Source organism: Zootoca vivipara, chromosome 11 (genome assembly GCF_965207765.1).
Source record: "Zootoca vivipara chromosome 11, rZooViv2.hap1.1, whole genome shotgun sequence".
NCBI lineage: Eukaryota > Metazoa > Chordata > Lepidosauria > Squamata > Lacertidae > Zootoca > Zootoca vivipara.
In genome coordinates this window covers 6,579,531-6,601,613 of record NC_142594.1, presented here as the reverse complement: position 1 = coordinate 6,601,613, position 22,083 = coordinate 6,579,531, and the positions used below count along the sequence as shown (strand labels likewise).

The window sequence follows — 22,083 nt, the reverse complement described above, 5'->3', positions numbered from 1 at the left end:
CTCGCAGCAAGCAGTTGTAGCCAATCACCTGGCCCTGGGCAACTGCTAGGCTTTTCTGAAGCATTTGCCAGAGCCAATCAAATGACGGAGCCACAATTTTTTTACAGATGGCTGAAGTTCTGTGCCTATTGCAGATGATAGAATGAGCGGTATCTGAAAATATGCATTCCCAGCAGGGAATTACCTTCCAAGTCATTGCTGTTTGCTTCTGGGGGGTCAGTCAGAATGTTCATGCCATGAACAGAAGTGTCATGAGTCCTGAATGCCCTTGCATTGTGTATTCAGATGTTCAAAAATTATGTGATTGACTAAAAATATTTTCAGGGGGTAGGAAGGGGTGTGTCTACAAGCTGAGGTGCTGAGAAGGCACTATCTTTTGGTAATTAACATGTAAAATAAGCACTTCTACGGTTGTCCATAATCAGTATGAAATTATAATTGTCCTAGACGATAATCTGATTTTATATTTTTTTATCTTAGCAACAGAAGAACCTTGAAGGATATGTGGGGTTTGCAAATCTCCCCAATCAAGTTTATAGAAAGTCAGTGAAGAGAGGGTTTGAATTCACACTCATGGTTGTAGGTAAGTTGTACTTTAGCATGTGTCAAATGGTGACTGCCTTCTTTATTAAAAAATAGTAGATAATGTACATATTAACAAATTGCCTGTGTCATACTTTAAATTCCACTTTGGACGTCAATTGTTTTGAGTACGCAAAGAAAGAAAGTTTAAATGTGGTTGCAGTGTGTATTGCAGGGTTTGAAAATGCTTGCCCTGCTCTTGGCAAGTGGCACGAGGCATTCAGGTTGTGATGATTTCAATAAACAAGGTTTAGATTTTTGTGGAAGGGAGAAGTTGAGTTGAAAAGCTTTGAAGAGACATTTACTTGAATCTTTAAACTGTAATGCTTATTTATTTATTACCTGCTCTTCACCCTCAGGTCTCATTAAAACATAATATTAAAAAGAGTTTGAAACAACTTACGATCATAAAATTAAGATGGGTTCTGTAAATTTACACCTCAAATGCCAAAGGCCTGGGTAAAGGGGTGCATCTTTAGCATTCTCTGGAAGCTGTACAATGAAGGTGGCAGGTGCTCTGCGGGGAGGGAGTTCCATAGCTTAGTGGCTGCCACTAAGAATGCCCTCTCCCAGGCCGCTGTTGAGCCTCTGAGGGTGGAGGAACTACCAAGATGTCCCCTGCTGATCCCAGTTTTCAAGAGGGTCTATAAGGAAGGAGGTGGTCTTTCAGATATTTGGAGCCTGAGTTGTTTAGGGGTTTAAACACCCAACATGAACACTTCAATTGGGCCTGGAAATGATGTGGCAAGCAGTGCAGTTGTTTTAAAACGGGTTCTATGAGATGTTAGTGGAACCCCGGGAAATAATCTGGCTGCTGCATTTTGGACCAACTGATGTTTCCAAGTCATCTTCAAGGGCATCCCAACATAGAGCACATTGCACTAATCCAATCTGGAAGCTATCAGAGCATGCAAAGGAAGGGAAAACATTGTTTCTTTTTGGTTTGGTTCATGTGTCACACTGACTAAGCCAAACCAGTTTGTGGCAAATCTAGAGAGAGCTTAACCACAAGCCTGGGTTTGGATAAAGGTTGGCTTAGCTCAGCATGGGGTGGCATCAGACAGAACAAAAAAGAAACCAGGTGGTTGCAAGCTCCTCTCTGGGAGCCCACTAAGCTACAAGAATCTTGTCGGCTCCAAATGCCCTGCCCTACCCACCTCTCAAAATTGCTTATATGGGGTTTCCACATACCTGACAACCAGCTTCAAAGCCTTTTGCTGTTTGCAGAGGTATTTAAGGCAGCCCCCACCCCCTTAGAGTCTCTGGAGGCTGAAACAGGAGCATGAGTGCTATATTAAAGCCTTTCCCAAAAGCGCTCTTTAAAGCAGCTCTATACTTCTCTTTTAAGCAGAGTGGGTGCTTGAGACGAGGCATTACCCACTAACTCATTAAAAGTGCAGGGCTGCTTTTAATTTCACTTTTGATGAGTGGGGATTAAATCCTGTTGCCTTGGCTGCACAATCCTGTTCTTGATGGGCAACCCTTGTGGGTTGAAGTGGACCCACTGGCGATTTGCAGACCACAGGTTTCCCACCCCTATACTAGGCCATAATTTGGCTTAGTAGGACATGTGAACCTGGCCAATAACGGCTCTGTATTCATTTCAAGTATACAATATTACAATTTATATGGGTGGTGTAGGTTGTCACTTACTACCTGACAGCAGGCATTCAATGCCGTAGAGCAGGCATGTCAAACCTGCGGCCCTCCAGATGTTTTGGCCTACAACTCCCATGATCCCTAGCTAGCAGGACCAGTGGTTGGGGAAGATGGGAATTGTACTCCAAAACATCTGGAGGGCCGCAGGTTTGACATGCCTGCCGTAGAGGGTATTAAAACCTCAAAATGACATGGCCGAAGGTTGTTTCATGAACAAACATCATGGAGGACTTTGCTCAAGTGCTTTTCATCAAGGCATTGAAATAGACAACCCCGTTTTTCCAAAGTGGTGAATAAATGGCAAAATTGCAACTTTTCATTGCGCATAATCTTGCTGTGAATTTCAATTACAAGAGTTTGGTGTTAAAACTACTTTAAACCCACTTTTCTTCTGTTTGTGAATAAGTTCCCTAATCTGACTGGCTGTTGTCCATGCATAAAATATGCATGAAATGTTGATTGTAGATTTGCCAAGAATTTTTTCATCTGTGCCAGTTGTTGTCCTGCTCTCATTATTAGTTGCCTAGATGGCTGCATTTAGTTTCTGTAAAAATTGTTAATTTACATTCATTCAGAAGCTGGAGTAGTTTTACTTGGATCGTTTTCTTCAGGCTTTTCTGGTTAGGGGTGTGAACTTCCTGCATTTCAATTTCTCAAACTAAAGCAGAGAAAGGATTGTGATTGAGGCAAAGGTCAGCTAAAATGTCTGTGTGCAAAAGAACTGTAGTAGAGCCAAATAACTTGTTCAGATATTTTTATCTAGAAAAGCTGCATATTATCACTCTCTGTAGTTGTAGAACTGCATTCTTCAGTTTGTTAATAAATGTACTTCCAGTTATTTGAAATACGTAATGTTGGTGGCTTTTTAACATTGATTTTAAACATTAAAGCTGGTCAGTTCCATACATTGTTTGGCGCTTTAACTTAATTATTTCTTTATCATCACTTTTTTATTGAGCAATTTAGGCTCTCTTATGCACATAGTACATGTATGGCATAAGCTTATCTAATAGTGTACATTTTAAAAAGTTTAGTGCTGTGGTTCTCAGTTTTGGGGTGGGCACTTGCAGTGTTTCAGATATTCCAAGGAAGGATTGAATCCTGATTCAAATGGATTATATTCCTCTTGTTTCCTGCCCTCACTTTCTCAAACACTTGGCTGAATTGGAGCACGCATTACTGGGAACACTGTTCTCACTATCCCATCATCCCAATATATCTTAGGAAAAACTTTTGCTTTGTTCTAATGGGGTTGGGATTTTTTAGCTGACCTAGAGGGAATGCACTGGAAGTTACTGAGAAGAGAATGGAGCAGGTGTCGGTAGATGAATGATGGTGTTTCTTGGGAGCTGTCGGATGAGAAGATGTAGGCATAATATATTAGTAAATCAATTGCTCCCTCTACTTATGCAAAGTGCCATGCAGAAACGCATTCCCCATGTAATGCATGACTTGCTGAGTGGGATCTCTCTGCCTTTTGGTTACTCACCCCACAGTGATGTGTGAAATTGCCTCCCTCCCCCCAAAAAAAACCCTGCTCTTGTTTAAACTCTGTAGTCAGAAGTTTTCAGTGTGATATATGGGACTGTCTTGTCTACTTTGAATTTATTTAAGCTGACATTGTCACTCAAACTGGAGGAATGTAGACTTGCAAATGATTGCAAGCAGAACTAGTTCCCAACCTGGCTATTGAAAACCATTGGCAACTCCCCACTCACACACGAATGTGCACACGTGCCATTTTTTGCTCTGAAAGTGGGTAGGGACCCCCGGAATGGGCTGGAATGGGGGAATCCCCACTCCTGTGCATCCTGGTGACATTCACAGTTGTTGGGAATGGAACCCAAGTGTAAGTGGCTGTTCCCCTGTAATTAGATTTTTTAAATAGTGTTTTCTTTAGAGATGTCAGGATGTTAAAATTGCCTCAGACAGGTGGTTATTGTGCCTCTGCCTTAAAAGAAAAATCACAGTATTTCATACTATTGTTCATATAGAAATGAAACTTTGCCAAGGGATAGTTATTTATGGGAATGTCCTGGAGTGCTTCCTACTTATTCTTGGACAGTTTCTTAGATGATGATAATTTAGTGAGCTTCCACTCTTCACATGTTTCTGTGATTCTCTTGTTTGTGGAAGTCTGCAGGATTACCGTAAGTCCTGTTCTGCTCCTTCCTACCCCATCCCTTCTTCAGGGTTTGCTGCGAGGAAGAATGGTGCAGGTTTTCCAGTGGAGTAAGGTAAAGGGACCCCTGACCATTAGGTCCAGTTGCGGCGCTCATCTCGCTTTACTGGCTGAGGGAGCCGGCGTACAGCTTCCAGGTCATGTGGCCAGCATGACCAAGCCGCTTCTGGCGAACCAGAGCACTGCACGGAAATGCCATTTACCTTCCCACCGGAAGGTAATAGATACCTATTTATCTACTTGCACATTGATGTGCTTTCGAACTGCTAGGTTGGCAGGAGCAGGGACCGAGCAACGGGAGCTCACCCCGTCACGGGGATTCGAACCGCCAACCTTCTGATTGGCAAGCCCTAGGCTCTGTGGTTTAACTCACAGCGCCACCCGTGTTAGCTGGGGTTATACATGATGGAAGGACAAATCTGTAGGACAGTTGTAAATGAACATTAAAGTCATTAATACAACTTGAGATTCATAGGGAATGACAATTTTCTGAAGTTAACCTATTTCTGAAGAAGTGTGCAGGTGCACAAAAGCTCATACCAATAACAAACTTAGTTGGTCTCTAAGGTGCTACTGGAAGTATTTTTTTTATTTTGTTTCTATTTCAGCTAAGTTAATGGTTTCCTTGTGGTGTGCAAGTGAATTGTGAAATAGTTATGTTGCATTGTTGTAACTGGCAGCCAATTGAATTGCTATTCTTGTTTTAAAAAACAAACAAAACATTCATCACTTTACCAAATGCAATGGAGAGAAATTAGACAGTTGGCTCTTACTTATTTCATTAAAATATATACACCACTTGATTGTAAAAGAAAACAACCCCTCAAAGCGTTTTACAAAAACATAAAACAATAAAACTGAGAAACATTCACATTTCTACTTTAAAAAATACAAAAGTTAAAATACTAAAATTAAAATTGCCTCAACTTTCTAAGCATCTGGGTAAAGGTAAAGGGACCCCTGACCATTAGGTCCAGTTGTGGACGACTTGGGGGTTGCGGTGCTCATCTTGCTTTACTGGCCCGAGGGAGCTGGCGTACAGCTTCTGGGTCATGTGCCCAGCATGACAAAGCCGCTTCTGGCGAACCAGAGCAGTGTACGGAAACTCCGTTTACCTTCCCGCCGGAAGGTACTTGCACTTTGATGAGCTTTCAAACTGCTAGGTTGGCAGGAGCTGGGACCGAGCAACGGGAGCTCACCCCGTCGCAGGGATTCCACCGACCTTCTGATCGGCAAGCCCTAAGCTCTGTGGTTTAACCCACAGCGCCACCCGCGTCTTGTCTAAACAAGAATGTTTTAGCTGGCACCGAATAGTACAGTGAAGGCAATTGCTTGATCTCAAGAGGCAGAGAGTTCTAAGATTCAGGTGCTGCCACAAGTTCACAATTTAATTCTTACAAATGTAGAAACAGTTGAGTGGGCATGTGGCGTAGGGTGATCTTGTAGGTAAACTGGTCCCAAGTTGTTAAGGGTTTTATATGCTAATACTAACAATCTGAATGTGGCAACCAGTCCTGATCGCTGAACAAAGGTGTTATACACTGACATGGCCTCGCTCCTGTCCCCACTTGCTAGTACTGTTAACCAGTTGTATTTTATATAAAGCATATGCAACAAATGTGATAAACAGTTCAGTACTATAACTTGTGCAAAATTTTGGATTTTGTGACTGTAAACGGTCCAGTCATGCGATAGATATCAAAAAACAGAGCTGAAATCTAGCTTGATAGAACTCACTCAAATACAGGGAGCAAACATTTTAGGTGTATCCAATTGACATGTGGGTCCTTTTGGACTCGTAATTAGGCAGAATGTGGGTCAGAACGTGCTTATATGTGCTCTGCTGATGTGCGGGGGCCGGGAATGGAACCACTGCATGAAATGGTCGCTGCCTGTACTGTCTCAAATACAGCTGCACTCTTTCAGCTATATGTTGTAAGTCTAACTTCATATGATTTGCTTTCTAATAAGTTTCAATCCAAATTCTAATTAATTCATAAAATGTTCTTTTAAAATGGTGGCTAATCTAATACAAGTGTACATTTTTCTCTAACAGGCAGTGGGAAATTATATAGTGTCCACAAAAGCATAGGCTTGTTCAAAGAGTAATTCCGTAATTGCAGTGCAAGTCATCTTCCTCCATAATTAAAGAAATTTACCAATCTAAAAACAAACTATGTTAACCAGTGTATATATAACACTTAAAACCTACATCAAATTTTTATATAGCAGCAACTGTGTTTACACTGGCCAACAAATTACAAGTGTGAACTGCTTTTGAGGATTTGCACTTGCAGCTTCAAAATATTTTTTTTTAGCTGCAAACACACTGTTAAGGTATGGTTGCTATTCTACATGAGTCGTACAAAATCAAATCAAGCTGTCTAACCAGTTTAGTGGAACAGTTCCAGTGAGCAGCAACAGAAGAGACTACTGAAAAAAATCGCTGCTTTCCCCAGGTGGAAAAAGTTCTGGGAATAGCCTGGATCATACTTGCAATTAGTATACTGTTGGAAGACATTCATGGATAGGTTCCTGAAAGGGACAGGGGATGGGTATCTTCACAGCTGGAGAAGTGTTTCAGGCTTTGCTTGACTTGAGACTGACACTGATCTTTTGGCTTCTTATATACATTCTGACTGCATCCAGTACGCAAGTAAACATGAATTTAATTTAAGGGACAGTAGTTGCTAGTTTAAGGTATGATACCTGGAATATTAGTAAACTTTTTATATACAGCTTGCATTGGATAACTTGAAACTTTACTTTCTCAAACAAGACACAGGGTGTCTGTTGTGGGGGAGGAAGGGAAAGGAGATTGTTAGCCGCTTTGAGAATCCTTCGGGTAGTGATAAAGCGGGATATCAAATCCAAACTCTTCTCTTCTTCTTCTGCTGACTCAGCAGATTTAGGCAGCTTGCAGTACACAGGAAAGCCAGTAAAAGATGTTTGTAGAATTGCTACATAAATAGTGCTGACTGGTTCATATCTAACTCAAATTCCAAAAAGAATGTTGCTTTTGTTTTTATTCCCTTACTATAGCCTAGCAAACTGTGCACGGTAGGTAACCTGGTTGCCAGAGCAGTTGAGGCTTCATGGGCCTATGACTTTAACCTCTCCAATGATCCATCTGAGGCTTTAAGTTTTATATCTGAAAACAAATAGATTTGGACCGCTACCTCCGTGATCAAAGCCATAAAAGGATGACTTGTACAGAAATTGCCCAGTCAAAATGTCAAGTTAGTGACTTCTTCAGGTCAGTGCAGATTGCTGTTTGCCGCAACTTCTAATGTCTTAGAAGAATCTAGGGCAGGAAGGCCATACCTCTCAACAAGATGCATTTTTTCTTTCAGACTTGGTTTCATTTACTTAGTTTGCTAATACCTGGCAATACATCTCCATCTCAATCAGCATGACCCCCTTCTTTGCTAGGAGTGCTGAATGCAAAGGCCAGCCTCTTGAATGGAGTCTGTGCACGAACGAACGCCGCACACACACACACTCTATTAGAAATGCAACGTATTTTAGAGAAGAGATATATTGTTCCTAACCTTGAGGGTTTTTTTTATAATATTTTTATTGGTTTTATAATAACAAAAACATAAAACATAAAAAAGATACATTCTGTATTCTTATTTCTTAACTCTACAGACTTCCTCACATCACCCTTTTGAGCTCATTTTTTTGCTATTTAAATTTTGCAGTTTCCAAATATCTTAATTTAACATCATACCTCATATTTTATACCTTAATTCTTAATTCTTACACATTTATCTTTACAAAAAATCTTCTTAATTTCTCTCCTATAATATCATAATTCTCTTAACTTTTATACAATTTCAAAACCATTATTCCCTACCCAAAAATATCCATACCTCCTTTTCTATATCTTCTTCTTTAATTCCGTCTTTAAACTAGTTCATCCCCCCTTCCCCTTGGAATCGGTGTCTCCAGAAATTTCAGCTAGCTCCTTAAAAACTTTCCAGGTTCAGACCGTCATTATCCACTCAATTAAAATAAATCAATATTCCACCTTCACCCCACTCCTACTCTGTCCCAATCCATCCCTTGCTCAGCCCGCTTCTCCCCCTGCTGCACTCCCAACTTTTTATCTTCAATCTCCTTTTCTTTCTGGCCCCAACCTACATCCTCCCCCCCCCCTCAATGGGATGGCAACCTTTCTGATTTTCCCTTTTTTGGGGGACTTTCGAATCAAATCCAATCCCTGTTCCTCCCCTCCCACCGGTGGAACAGTGATCTTCTTCTTCTTCTTCTTCTTCTTCTTCTTCTTCTTCTTCTTCTTCTTCTTCTTCTTCTTCTTCTTCTTCTTCTTCTTCTTCTTCTTCTTCCTTATATTTTTCACAGTTTAAATCTCCTGGTTCAAAATTCAGTTCTGTTGGTTCAGCAGTCTTCTCCTCCAAGATTAATGTTTTCCCATTAGAGTTGAGCATTTCCTCTTTAATTTCCAAAAAAAATTCCAGAATCAAATCCCACTGTATATTTTCTTCCTCCGAATCCAGAACCCTCTCCTCCATCTTGTTGTTGTTCTCCAATTCCATAAGTGTGACAGCCAGAAATGGTATTATTATTGTCTTTGTTTTTTTGTTTTCGAAGCTTAAAAAAGGATAAAGTCCCATCCAAACTGGTTCCAACTTCTATTTCTTTAATCTTCCTCCTAATGTTCAATTTTAAAGTCTATGCTGAGCAGTCTTCGAATTCAATACTAGGTAGCCTGTCAGTAGCTCACAGTTTCTCGGTCTCCGATAGGCAGACACATTCCTTTCTATTGTGACGACATAATGGCGGCCATCCGGTCCTTCCTTTGACCCGACTCCAATTTCCAGGGGGGTTTCCTCTTATCAGAACACAGTCCTTTGCAGAGATCTAAGCACAGTTCAACTCTCCCCCTTACTCTGCTTCAGGGAAGGATTTTAAAGCCAATTTTTGGCCAATTCATTACTCCACTGCGTCCTCCAGTACTCAAATGGGGAGACCGACTTCCCTTTTAAGTCTCATCCCATAACCAATTACAAAGTCCAATTCATAAATTTTTCACTTAGTCCAAATCTCTTCTTTTTAAAGGGAAGAATCCACCGCTTACAGGCTGTCGGCTCGGAGCTTCGCTCCGTGGAGGTAGCGATTGTGCTCAAAATGGCTCCCGCGACTGCAACTCCGCTGGCTCTCAGGGCTCCAAGGAGCTTACCGGGCAGCAGAGGAATCGCTCCGGGGCACTGCCGAGCAATCTGCGCCCCCGGAATGCTCGATCCAGGGTTTTTGGGGGGTGTCTCGTCGCCCCCGTGGAATCCTCCACGCAGCCAGAAACCTTGGAGCTCGAGGTTTCTGCGCCGCTCAGTCCGTGCGGCAGACCGGAAGTGCTAACCTTGAGGTTTTGTTGTTCTTCTGACTGGCACACAAAATACTGGTTCTGCTACGCTCCTACTGTGTATTTAAATCAGGAGTCACCTGATTTTTGAACCCACGGACACATTTATAAACTGGAAGAGTATTGTGGGCACCAAATGTGTTCTCCCTTCCCCAGCTGTAACCTCCCTGTAATCACCCGACAACATCAAAACCAGGCTTGAAAAATGCCTTCTATTGATTATAGCTTGATAGCAATAGGCAAGAAGGAATTTTATGCATATGAGTGGGTCAGCTAGAGGAGGAGACACAGAGGCTCTATCCCTGCTGTGTGCCAAGTTTAGAAACGGCTGCCCTCCTTCTGACAGCCGCTAACTAGTTAAAACATTTTTACATGCTGGCAACATTTATTGACTTATTTACAAGGCAAGTCATCCTCTTCCTGTTGATTGGAATTTTAAGACTAGGTGGATCTGGAATTTGATTTTCAGATGACGTCTGGAACTCATGGATCTTGTTAAAGATAAAATTCAAAAATCTCCCTTCCCTTGCTTCAAAAGATGAGAAAGAAGCAAGAGCCTTTACATCAGTTATCCACAAAGGCATGCACCATAGATGCCATAGCAACTGCCCTAGCTTGAGAGGCTGAGGTAGTTCATAAAATTTCCTATTGTAAACATGCAGGAAGCTGGGCAGATTGTTTGGGGGGTGGGTGGTGGGTGGGAGGGACCGATTATCACTGCTAATCAGAGCCAGTAGGGATTCTACATTATAAACAAAGGGAAAGTGAGCAGGAAAGTTTGTTACCACATCATTATCAGTATCATCGTGGAATTGGATATTGCAACTGGCTAACAGAAAATAAACATGGGCTACGAAGCCCAGCCCCAAACTAGAGGACCTCTGTTTATAAAGAAACAATAAGACTGCAGTCCTAATCCCACTTATCTGGAAGTAAGCCCCATTGAATTCAATAGGACTTTTGAGCAGATATGGTTAGGGTTCCACTGTAATGTATGAGCTAGCTGCAATAAACCCTTATTAGCATAGAAATGTCACTTATGTTTGGAAAGGTTGTTATAGGCTTATTGGTTGTTTTGTTTTTAAATGATAACACAATGTTTCCCTTTCAGCTACATCAAGCTGGATGTTGCCTTCGACTGTTTTCCACTGCATTCAATTTTTTTTCCTGTGAGCTGTTTATAGGCCAGTAAGCATTTATGTGATCATTCTAACTATATGATCATTCTAATTGCATTAATATTAACTTTTTTTTCTTAAATAGGTGAATCTGGATTGGGGAAATCAACACTAATCAACTCGTTATTCCTGACAGACCTGTATTCTTCAGAGTATCCAGGACCTTCACATAGAATTAAAAAGACTGTGCAGGTTTGCATGGAAAAATATATATTATATTTTTTATTCTAATACAGTGGTACCTCGGTTTTTGAATGTAATCCGTTCCGGAAGACCGTTTGAGTTCTGAAATGTTCGAAAACCGAAAACTCAGGTAGGCCTCAAGATCTTGCACTCAGTGGAAGCCGCGTGGGATGTTCGACTTCCAAGGCATGTTTGAAAACCAAAGCATTTTTACTTCCGGGTTTACAGCGTTCGAAAACCAAAATGTTCGTCAACGGAGAAGTTCAAAAACCAAGGTACCACTGTATATGTTGGTCTGCAAATGGAGGCTACTGTTAGGATACTAGAAGCATGTTGACTAGTAGCATGAGTAATATATATGCATATATATTACTGCAATTGCATCTTAGCTGTGAAGTAATTGTTCCAACATATCTGAAGAGTACCTTCTGATAACATTATTCAATCATTTGTGATTACTGACGGCTTAGACTGCAATCTGAATGCTGCTTACCTTTGAGTAACACCCACTGAATTCATTAGGACTGTCTTCTGAAAAGATGTTGCCAGAATTGTGTTGTTAGCTGATAGGGGAATTGGTTTTCGGTGTCTGCTCGGACGTGATTTTCGGTGCCGCAGAAGTGAGTCCCCGTGCTGTGCTGCACCAATTTAGCACAGTGTGTGAGCGGGTGGCATAGCTGCCAAGTCTCCCGTTTTTTTGCGGGAAACCCCCGGATTTTAATCCGTTTCCCGCTGTTATCCCAAATAGAAAAAAATCCCGGAAATCCCCCGGAATTCCTACCTGCCAGGGAGGCTCCATTTGGGTGCCGCTCTGCCCATGTCTGGGCACCAGAAATAGGGCAGAGCGGCACCTTAGGTTGCTGACCCCTGATCTCTTTAGTCTTTCCTCACTTTCATTACCCTTGATACTGCTATGAAATATTGCTAATATTTTATAATAAGGAAATGGGGATAGGGGAGAATGTGGGATGCAACATATTGTTAAGTGTATTTGAAAAAGCTGGTAAGTCTAAACATTAGAAACGCTGTATGTTGATCTTGTTTGCCTTTGAAAGAAAACAAGTCCCAATTCTTTCTGTTGCTGCTTCATTAATTCCCAGGCAATAAGTAGATATTAAATTTAAGAAAAGAAACATTTTGAAGTACATTTGAAACTGCATGAAGTATTTTTTAAAGCTGATGCAACTTACATAAAAATAAGCCTTTATTCTTCTCTGTAAATTGGTTTTTGCTTTCCTATGGGTTTTAAGACTACAGTATTCAAATTCCTGGGTGTGTTTAGAACTGGCTTCATAGCAGGGAACTGAACATGAACCTAATCATATCCTGTGAAATAGACATTTGAAACTTATTTTTGAAAGGGGGGGCACCAGAGAACGTGTCTTCCTTTAGGAAATGGGTGATCAAGCAAGAGAGCTTTAATATTCCACAGTCTGGCATAATATTGTTAACTTGAACTTGATCTGTGTGACCTGCTTAAGTGCTGTGCATGGGAAAATAGCCATTTGGAATGGACTTGCTAAGGAAAGTTTTACATTCCAGGATTGGAGCTAATTTATTTTCCCTGAACCCTTTGAGAATACTGGTACTTCTAAAACTAGATAGGATTCATTCGAGCTCTTAAAAGAGATTGACACTAGTTTACAGCTGTTTTCTGGATTCCTTCCAGTTGAGGCTGTTTTCTGAGAATTTGACCATGTATGGATACACACATTCCTTAAAATTAATAAAGAAAAAAAATAAACTTACTAAGAGGAATGAAATGGTGATGAACTCTAGTTTGAAGATTAAATTGGATAATATGTTTAGAATAATGACTAATATTTCAGAAGCACAATTTCTAATTTAGAAACCATCGAATTAATCTTCTAGAAATGTATAGAGAAATCTCTGTAAATTCTATAGGAGGGGAGTTGGGCTTCGCCTATTGACAAGCTTTCCTTCCAATCCAGGGCTAAAACAGGGTGGGGAGCTTCTTGAGACAGCTCTTGCTTTCTAGTTCATGGGAAGAAAACTTCACACTCTCCAGTAATTTTAGGGGAGATACAGTGAAGTCTTAAAACCGTTATTTTCTCCCCCCCCCCAAACTGGCTTTACTCTTTTGTTAGAGAACATCTGAAAGGGCTTGGTCATTTTGTTTGGGGGCCTTCCCAATTAATCAGTTTCATCCTTCACATAGTAATTTTTAAAATAAGAAAATGTGTACTTCCTGTGCTTTATCTTAGTGTTTCATCCCCTTTCTCCAGTCATAGCTGTGTTCTGTTATGTGTGCCTTAGTGGATTCTTCTTTTGGGCGTATGTGTATTGTGTAATTCTTGTATGAGTACACCAAGCATTGCACACATGCACAGAGCCAGTGCAGCAACACACATTACGCAGCACATGGAACGAGGCATCTTCATAGTAGCCGTGGTGGCTGCAGAGGTGCTGACCGTAGCAGAAGCATGAGTGACCAGACTGGTTCACGCATAGTCAGGCTAATCTGCTCTGCTCATGGTGGTGGGAGGAGGAAGCATGTTCAACTGTCAGGAAGCTATTTGAAGAGACAGTAGGCACTGGCAGCAGCTTGTCAGGGGTCTTTCCTTTTGGGAGAAGAGGGGAGCAGGGAGCACAGCCTGCTGCTGGACGTTGACACCCCTAAGGAGGATGTATCTGATATCCTCAGTGTGAAGAGGAGGAGGTTCTCTAAGGCTGCTGTCCCCCAAGTAGCCAAGCACTGCGGCCCGTTAGAAGTAGTAGCAGACACACCTTCTACCAGTGTCACCAGACACCAGCTCTGGTGCCTCCACTCCTCCTCTGGTTACCCCCAGAATGCTGGAATCTCTTTGTCTCTGCCCTGAGCAAGATTGATTGGTGCTTCTTTTACATACAGGAGCAGGCTGCTGGCAATGTAATTTGCTGCTTCTTTACTGACTCCTGAGCAAAGAACTCAGAGTAAATACAGCAGTGCTGCATTTGGGCAACTTGAGGACCTATTTTTATGTTTAAAATGAACATTTGCACCCGTATAAATGTAATATAGGATTCAGAGGCAAAAGGATGTGATGAGATAATAGAAATAAAACCACACAGGTCCAGGAAAGCAAGCACTCCCTTCATTCCACTCTTTATATTTTACAGCAAAACACAACTAAACCAGTTAGGCAATCTTGATAAACACCAGCCACAAAAATGCTCTGAAGATGTGCAATTTCACATTCCTTCCTTGGGCCAGTCAACTGAAGATAGGCAGCCATTTTATATCTCCTTCCATAAGGGGACTTTGAGCTCAGAATCGACGCCCCCTGCTGGCTGTGGGCCCAGAACATTTTTACCCTCATTCCATTCCTCTTGGCAGCCATGATTGGTCCATACAGTTTCAAGCATACCTTCTCACAAACATATCTTGCTCCCTTTTTAAAATAAAAACTGGGAATCTCAGGAAAATGGATCTGAGACAGTTCCATAAACTGAATTTGCTCTCCCTCCCTCCTTCTGTATTTTTCAACTCAGCAGGAGCTCCATAAAAATGCTTTCCAATTAACAGAAATAAAAACAAACTCTGAATAGAATAAATTAATATGAATGTACTGTACTTGGAAGGTGGTGCTCATTCATCAGTTTCTAACTTAAAAGAAGTACCATTTTCATATGCTTAAGATATGATTTCCCCCCATATATCTAATTTGTAATTCTATTTTTAATTTTCAGGTTGAGCAGTCTAAAGTTCTAATTAAAGAAGGTGGTGTTCAGCTGCTACTAACAATAGTTGACACACCAGGATTTGGTGATGCTGTGGATAATAGCAATTGGTAAGCATGTTCCAATATTAAGAGTGGTGGCTACTAATTTAGAACAACAGTAATTTCATTACAACTGGTCAGGAACACACCCTTGGTTACTTTAAGTATTCTTCTTTAAATACTATCTTAAACAGTAAACTCTCAGTCTGCTGCCACATGTTGTGCATCAGGACTAGTAATGGCAGATAGCTAGCTTTAATTATTATTTTTATGAATTACCCCACAGCCTTGTCAATAACCTTGTGCTCATTTGCACCACTGGCCCTGTGTTTGTAGCCAGAGAAATACTGTGCAAGCTCTCCCTCCTGACTTTTAAAGGGCCACTCTTTAAAGCAAGGTGGGAGCCTGTGCCCAATAGTGTTGTACTCCCAACTCCCCTCAAGCCCAATTACAATGGCTAATGGTTGGGAATGTTGAGATTTGCAGTCTAACAACACCTGTAGGACCATAGGTTTCCCACAGCCCTACCTTAAAGCCTGAGTCTGGTGGAAATGAGAGATAATGGTCTGCTGCTGCTGTAAGAACCGCTCTGCATTCTAGCAGCAGCAAATGTAAGAAGGAGAGGGGAAAGACAACACACGAGATGGTGGCAGAAGGAGAAAACAGAGAATAAAGGGCACAGGGAGTACACCTCTCCTTAGGCACTTAGGCTGCAGTTCTACTTCTACTTGGGAGTAAGCCTCATTAATTTCAGTAGGACTTCTACTCTACATGCGGTTGGTATCGTAAAGTTAGCCATGTACTTGGGAGCAAGTGGTTACAGTCGACTTGCAACTTAAGCACATTTAACTTGTTTGCGTTTAGCTTCACACACTTGGAATTTTTTTTAATAAAAAAAAGATTAGAAATGGGGTATGCATTCAAGGAAAAGGACCTTGGCAATCCTAATCACCACTGCATTTGGAGTTTGGAGGTGCAGAGAGTGTGTGTTTTGACTATACGTGATTTTGGCTTTTTGCCCTATCCCTGCTATCCCTGCATAACTTGAGAGTTGCCTGTGGTAAACCACCCAACGGGAAAATCATATGGCTGTTATAATACCACTTCCTATTTACTGAAAATAAGTACAAACCAGGTGATTGCAAACACCTTAATGTGAAGTATTAAAATTAAAAGAAGCAGTTATATGTTTGTGATCAGTACATCATCAACAGGTTAATTAATATACAGGTTAGTTAATATTAAGCTAAACAATTTGCTGTGATGCTACTGATGTTACAAGTCAATGATGGTTCTTAAAAAATGTGCATTTGCATATTCTAGCTGGCAGCCGGTTATCGACTACATTGACAGCAAGTTTGAAGACTATCTTAATGCAGAATCACGTGTGAACAGACGCCAAATGCCAGACAACAGGGTGCAGTGTTGCTTATACTTCATTGCTCCATCAGGACACGGGTCAGTAGGAAATGTAGCTTGGGGTGTGTTTTTCTGACATTCAGTATCAGCCTCTATGTTAATGATCTGGCTAGATTGCTTGGGAAACTGGATGCATGCCTACCTGCCGTAGGAAATAGAAGGGTCAGGATTATTCTGTATGCAGATGATATGGTTATATTATTTCAGAAAAAGCAGATTGATGTGCTAGCTAACATCTGGAACAACCTAGCATTAATTTGACCAAAATTAAATCCATTGAATTTGTTAGGGGTTCTCCCATGTTTAACCTGCCGATTTCTAATATCCCGTTCAACAGTCTACGTTGTTTTGTTGTTTAGGGGTCCTTTTTACAGCGTCATTGGCATGCTATTATCTATCTTTAAAGCATAGGAGCCATCCTTATGCCTTCCAGATGATGTTAAACACCTACACCCATTAGATGGGAGTTGTCGTCCAGCAACATCTGGAAGACACCAGGCTTGCTATAAGGGTTGCATTCATTTTTTCAGCACAGATGTAATGGTTGTTCCAGGGGCCACCCAAATAGCACTAGGTTCAGCTTTCCTTGTTTGTCTCGGTATGCTCAGATCATTGTAGTTTTTAATTTCAGCACTTGCAGCTTAAAGTAATAGCTTCAGATACAAAATCTAAAATACACTATGATCCTGGATAAAGTTGCTGGCATGGAGCTGACCTAGGTCACTGGTTCTTGAACACATTCCTAGTCCATAGTGCCTGCCAACCTTCTTTTCTCAGCTCCATGTGGATTCAGCTTCATTCAGTTTCTTCCATCCAGTCCCCATATTAGATAGAGCCAGATACAGGGACAGCGTGGCTTGCAGCATCAGCCTCAAGAAGGCAAGAGCTGGATGAAAGAAAGGAAGTGGCTCACTGAAAGCTGCCTTTTTTGAAGCCTGTTAATTGTCATTTAATAGATGCTTACTAAAAAGGTTACTAGATAATGGCTTAATAAACTGCATAATATAAATAAGTCTATTTTAAAATTAATCTGCTTTCTTAACATTATGATGATGTGATTAAATTTAATAAAGAAAATAAATTACTTGTTTTGGCAATTTATAGATGGTTTTGATTCCTCTTTGAATTATGTTGTACTATTTCTCCAGTTAAATGGGAGCTTCCCTTCTGAATAGCAAACCCCTCCTTAGAAATTTGCGTCAGTCTCAGTATTTGAACAAGCTTTGCTTCCTTTATCCAAATTAACTTGATGGGGACGGTGTCAGTTTTCCTGACCTTACTACTGGGATTGCGATTTGTCTTTGGTCCCAGGTTAGTGCTTAATCAGTTGGGTGAGATAGGAAACATCCAAGTCAGAAATGTAGTATCAGTATTATACAATCCTCTCTATTTCAAAGCTAGTTTTCAGTGTTAAACTCTGATAAGTTTGCAAGTGTAATGCTTGAAAAAATGCTTGGCTTATTCCTCTATGACACATATCATTGCAGCTATTAAATAGGAAAATGAATTTGGCATTTGGTTATACAATTTTTTGTAGTGTAGGTGTTCAGAAGGGACTTTCTTAGCTGAGAGCCATATTTTGCTGAATCACTACTTTTTTTTAAAGACTCAAGCCTTTGGATATCGAGTTTATGAAACGCCTGCATGAAAAAGTGAATATCATTCCACTTATTGCCAAAGCAGACACGCTCACACCTGAAGAATGTCAACAGTTTAAAAAACAGGTGAATAGAAACTTTTACTATGAAAAAAACTGAACTAAATATTAAATAGAGGTGTGTGTGGGTGTATGTATACTTACTATGTTTCACAGTGTTAAGAATTTAATCCTCAAATTGATGTCTAGCATCTCAGCAAGATAAGTATTTTGGAAGTGGTAAGCTAACTTTTTTCCAGAAGTAAAAAAAACATGAATACAGCTCCTGACACGGGAAAATGTGTTCACTGATCAATGAAAATGATAGTTCTTTCCATTTTTGTTAAAAGTGAATGTTCTTAATTACCAGGTAGAATAAATATGACAATCTCCATCTAAAACATGTTTGCTTTTTTGCCAGGCCTGTGCAGGGTTTTAGGGATTTGTCAGTACGTTTTTTGTTTTGTTTTTGTTACACAGTAATACTTAATCACTGCTGTAAAGTTTACATTTAAAAGGTGGATGTGGAATGTAATTGTGGTTTGAAAATGATACATTGAACTTCCTTGTGGTTTCTTATTGCCAGATTGTAACTACCTGTAAGGCAGGTTGGAGACCTTAAGCATAGTTAAGTCAAATCTGTAAAAGTAATGCATCTCTCAAGAGATGGCAGGGTATTCATAATGTATGGCAAATGTTTGTTGAATACATAAATTGTTCCGACTACGGCAGGCATCCACCCAATGCTCATGGGAAATTGTAGCATGATATTTTAGAGTAATCAAGTGAAACATTGTTACATAGCCTGGCAAAAGTCTGTAATTGTATTGGGACCAGCTGTTTGTCATTGTAGCAGTTGTGTTCTCAAAATGTTTCTTCTGTACCATGAAAAATAAATAAAAAGATTATAAAAAGAATAAAAATGAGAAGGCAGCATACAGAAATATGGTATGGTGGCTTACTACTGTAGAGTGAGAGGATATTTCAGCTCTTGTAGAAAGCTTCTAAATCCTATGAAATGCATTTGGCTAACATAGATAATAAACAATTCACGAGTGCAATTGGGACTTGAAGCAAAATACTGCAGTAGAAATGTTCCTGATCAAAGCTTCAGTCCCATTGGGACAGGAGCCATGTAAAGCTGTTCAGGGCTTTAGAAGAAGGGCAGAGTTTCAGGCAAGTGTAATGGGACACCTCATCACCCCCACCCCACCCCAACATTCCTCTGTTGTGCTATATAGTGCTAGAAGACTTTGGTTTGCTGCTGGCATCTAGCCCTGAAGCTGAGCATTCTAATGCCATAGTGTGTCCTTTCTCTTTGACTTCATCTTTGAAATATCCTTGTCTTCTAAATATCCAAGCATGCATCTTCCAACACACTTCACCTCTCCTCATCCACACGATGCTAACTTTAAACTGTTGGGGGCTTGCCTAGGCCAGTTACCCCTCTGCTCTGCCCTGCCCTCCCTTTTATTTTTATTTCCCCAACCAGCAGCATAACACTCCACATCTCTTGTGTCTCCATGCCTCATGCCTCTTGAGCTCAAATATAGGTGCATTCAATGAATGTGTACAGTATACCCAACTTACGATTAGGAAATAAGAACAATGGAGAAATCCAAGGATTCTGGCATAACTTTAGTAGACAGAAACATGTCCTTCTCATCCCTGCCAAGCTAATACCACAGACCGGAGTTCCCATATTTGGTGTTCAATGTGAATCAGCAAATTTGATTTTCAGAAAATTGGATGAATTATTTTTAGTATTTCTTACAGGTTAATTTGCCACATACCTTTCATATATCCAGGAACCTCACAGGTCCTTTGTCAGGCAGGTTGTTTTGTTTATTTGAGGGGTTTTTAAAGTAACTTGCAAATCTATGTATGCTTCATAAGCATGCCAAAAACATTGCTTCTGTTCTCTGTTAATATTTTTTTCAGATAATGAAAGAAATTCAAGAGCACAAAATTAAAATATACGAATTCCCAGAGACAGATGATGAAGAAGAAAATAAGCTGGTTAAAAAGATAAAGGTACAAAAATTTAGAAATGTGTATAACACAGGCATCCCCAAACTGCGGCCCTCCAGATGTTTTGGCCTACAACTCCCATGATCCCTAGCTAACAGGACCAGTGGTCAGGGATGATGGGAATTGTAGTCCAAAACATCTGGAGGGCCGAAGTTTGGGGATGCCTGGTATAACATCTCATCTTGAACTTTATACTTTGAACACAGAATTACTCTATTGAAGGCATTGGGGGAACCCTTGCATGCAACCCCGCCCCCCCCAAAAGTGCCTGAACATACCAGACATTGCTGTGTAACAACACTGGCTTTGTAGGGAAGTACGGTATGTTTTTGCTTAAATTTATAGATAATCTGCAGTTTGCCATTTGCCCAAACCTGGACAAACTGGCTAACTTCAACTACGGTTAGTCATTTTCTATGCTTCTATCAGCACTTGGAAATCTTAATATGTTTCTCAGAAGGTTTCTAACATCTCAGTTTTTCTCTTCCTCGTTTATTTTACAACCTTGTTCTCCTTTTGTTTGCTGGTGTGTGCTTGTGGCTTACCTAGGGCAGTTGTGGTAAATTCTTTCAGACTTTCTGTTGTATGATACATGGGGGATGCCTTGTGGGGGCTATTCTAATGTGAAGAGGCATAGCTCAATGGTATCACACCTGTCTGAAATCCTGAAAAGACACTTCCAGCCAGCATAGAAAATACTAAGCTGGGTGGTTTTACTTGGTATGAGACAGCTTGCTCTGTAGAATTACAAAAGCATAATAATGGGGAAAGTATCTCAGATAGAAACGTAGAGAAAGATTTCTGCTTGAAACATTGCAAAGATGATGCCACTTGGAAAATACTAGGATCAATGGAACAATGGCAATCTATTTTCTGTTTGGTTTTTAGCAAATGGAGGGAACTAAACCTGAGCCCTTTGCATGAAAAATATGTACCATTGAGCTATGGCCTTTCCCATATAATGTTTCAAAAGTCCCTTTTGTTTATATCCAACTGGGATATTTCATGTATTCACAGGAGTAAAACTATGTACTTACACCCCCAAAATATACTTTCTGTCCTCCAGGACCGTTTACCTCTTGCTGTAGTAGGTAGCAATACTATCATTGAAGTCAACGGCAAGAGGGTTAGAGGAAGGCAATATCCTTGGGGTGTTGCAGAAGGTAAGTGCACAAAAGGCCATGTGTGTGTGAACTTCCCTGTAATACCAAAAAACATTAATAGCGTTGTGATTTGATTATATTCTGCTTTTCCAGTAGTACACTCAAGCCAGCCAACAATTTAACGTTATTACAGTAGCTTTTGTGGTTTTTTATTTGAGCATATGATAACATATAGTGACATTGTAATACAGTAGTGCAACATCAAATAGCTAGAATGGCTTCCCTTTCTACTGTTTTTCCTTCAAAGTTAGTAGCAATGGTGGTAAATAGAGGGTCGACTTCCATAGTGTCCCTTCACCCCATCTGCTACTGGCAGATGTCTGTTTCCTGCATTTAAAAAATGTGACTTTTCCCCCTACAGTTGAAAATGGTGAACACTGTGACTTCACAATTCTAAGAAATATGTTGATAAGGTAAGCAACTAATGTGCAGCACTGGTTTTTGGAATCGTTTTCCTTCCTTCCTTCCAAGTTCTGTTGTGGTTCTTCCATCTATTGGGAGGCCTTCCACATTGGAAGATTAGCTAAGTAGGCCCATTCCTTTCGTGAATTCTATTGGAAAAGAAACTGGTATATTGTAATACTTTTTCTTTTTAACCAAAAGTCATCTGAGTAAACGATGAACTTTTAAAATAAATATATATATGCATGTACTCAGTGGCCACTTTTAGTGTGTACAATTGCAGGATTTTTTCAGGTCAGGAAGAAATATTAAAAACTTAATATTTCCTGATATAGCTTTGAATATCTTTGGCTACATTTTCATAACAAAGCAAGCAAAGGAAAATCTCTTTTAATTTGTGAAAGTCAGCTGTTGGATATTTTGGAATTGATACATCAGTTGGTGGGATATGTAGGCACTTTTTTGGAGGCTAGAGTTTTAACAAGAAGGTGCGAGATGCAGAAACCACAGTCTGATCCTGAGTATACTTACATAAAAGCAAGT

General features: G+C 40.4%; 1 protein-coding gene across 2 annotated transcripts in view; it reads left to right on the top strand.

Moving 5' to 3' along the window:
• Positions 1-468: 468 nt before the first annotated feature.
• Positions 469-22,083, top strand: part of SEPTIN7 (septin 7) — a 38,196-nt gene continuing 16,581 nt past the window's right edge. For both annotated transcript variants that reach the window (XM_088653993.1, XM_035128885.3), the window contains exons 1-8: positions 469-583; positions 11,070-11,176; positions 14,858-14,958; positions 16,213-16,347; positions 17,915-18,032; positions 19,886-19,978; positions 21,042-21,138; positions 21,500-21,551. In XM_088653993.1, coding sequence (XP_088510119.1) covers positions 574-583; positions 11,070-11,176; positions 14,858-14,958; positions 16,213-16,347; positions 17,915-18,032; positions 19,886-19,978; positions 21,042-21,138; positions 21,500-21,551 — 713 coding nt within the window. In that variant the 5' untranslated portion in view covers positions 469-573. The remainder of the gene's footprint in view (positions 584-11,069; positions 11,177-14,857; positions 14,959-16,212; positions 16,348-17,914; positions 18,033-19,885; positions 19,979-21,041; positions 21,139-21,499; positions 21,552-22,083) is intronic.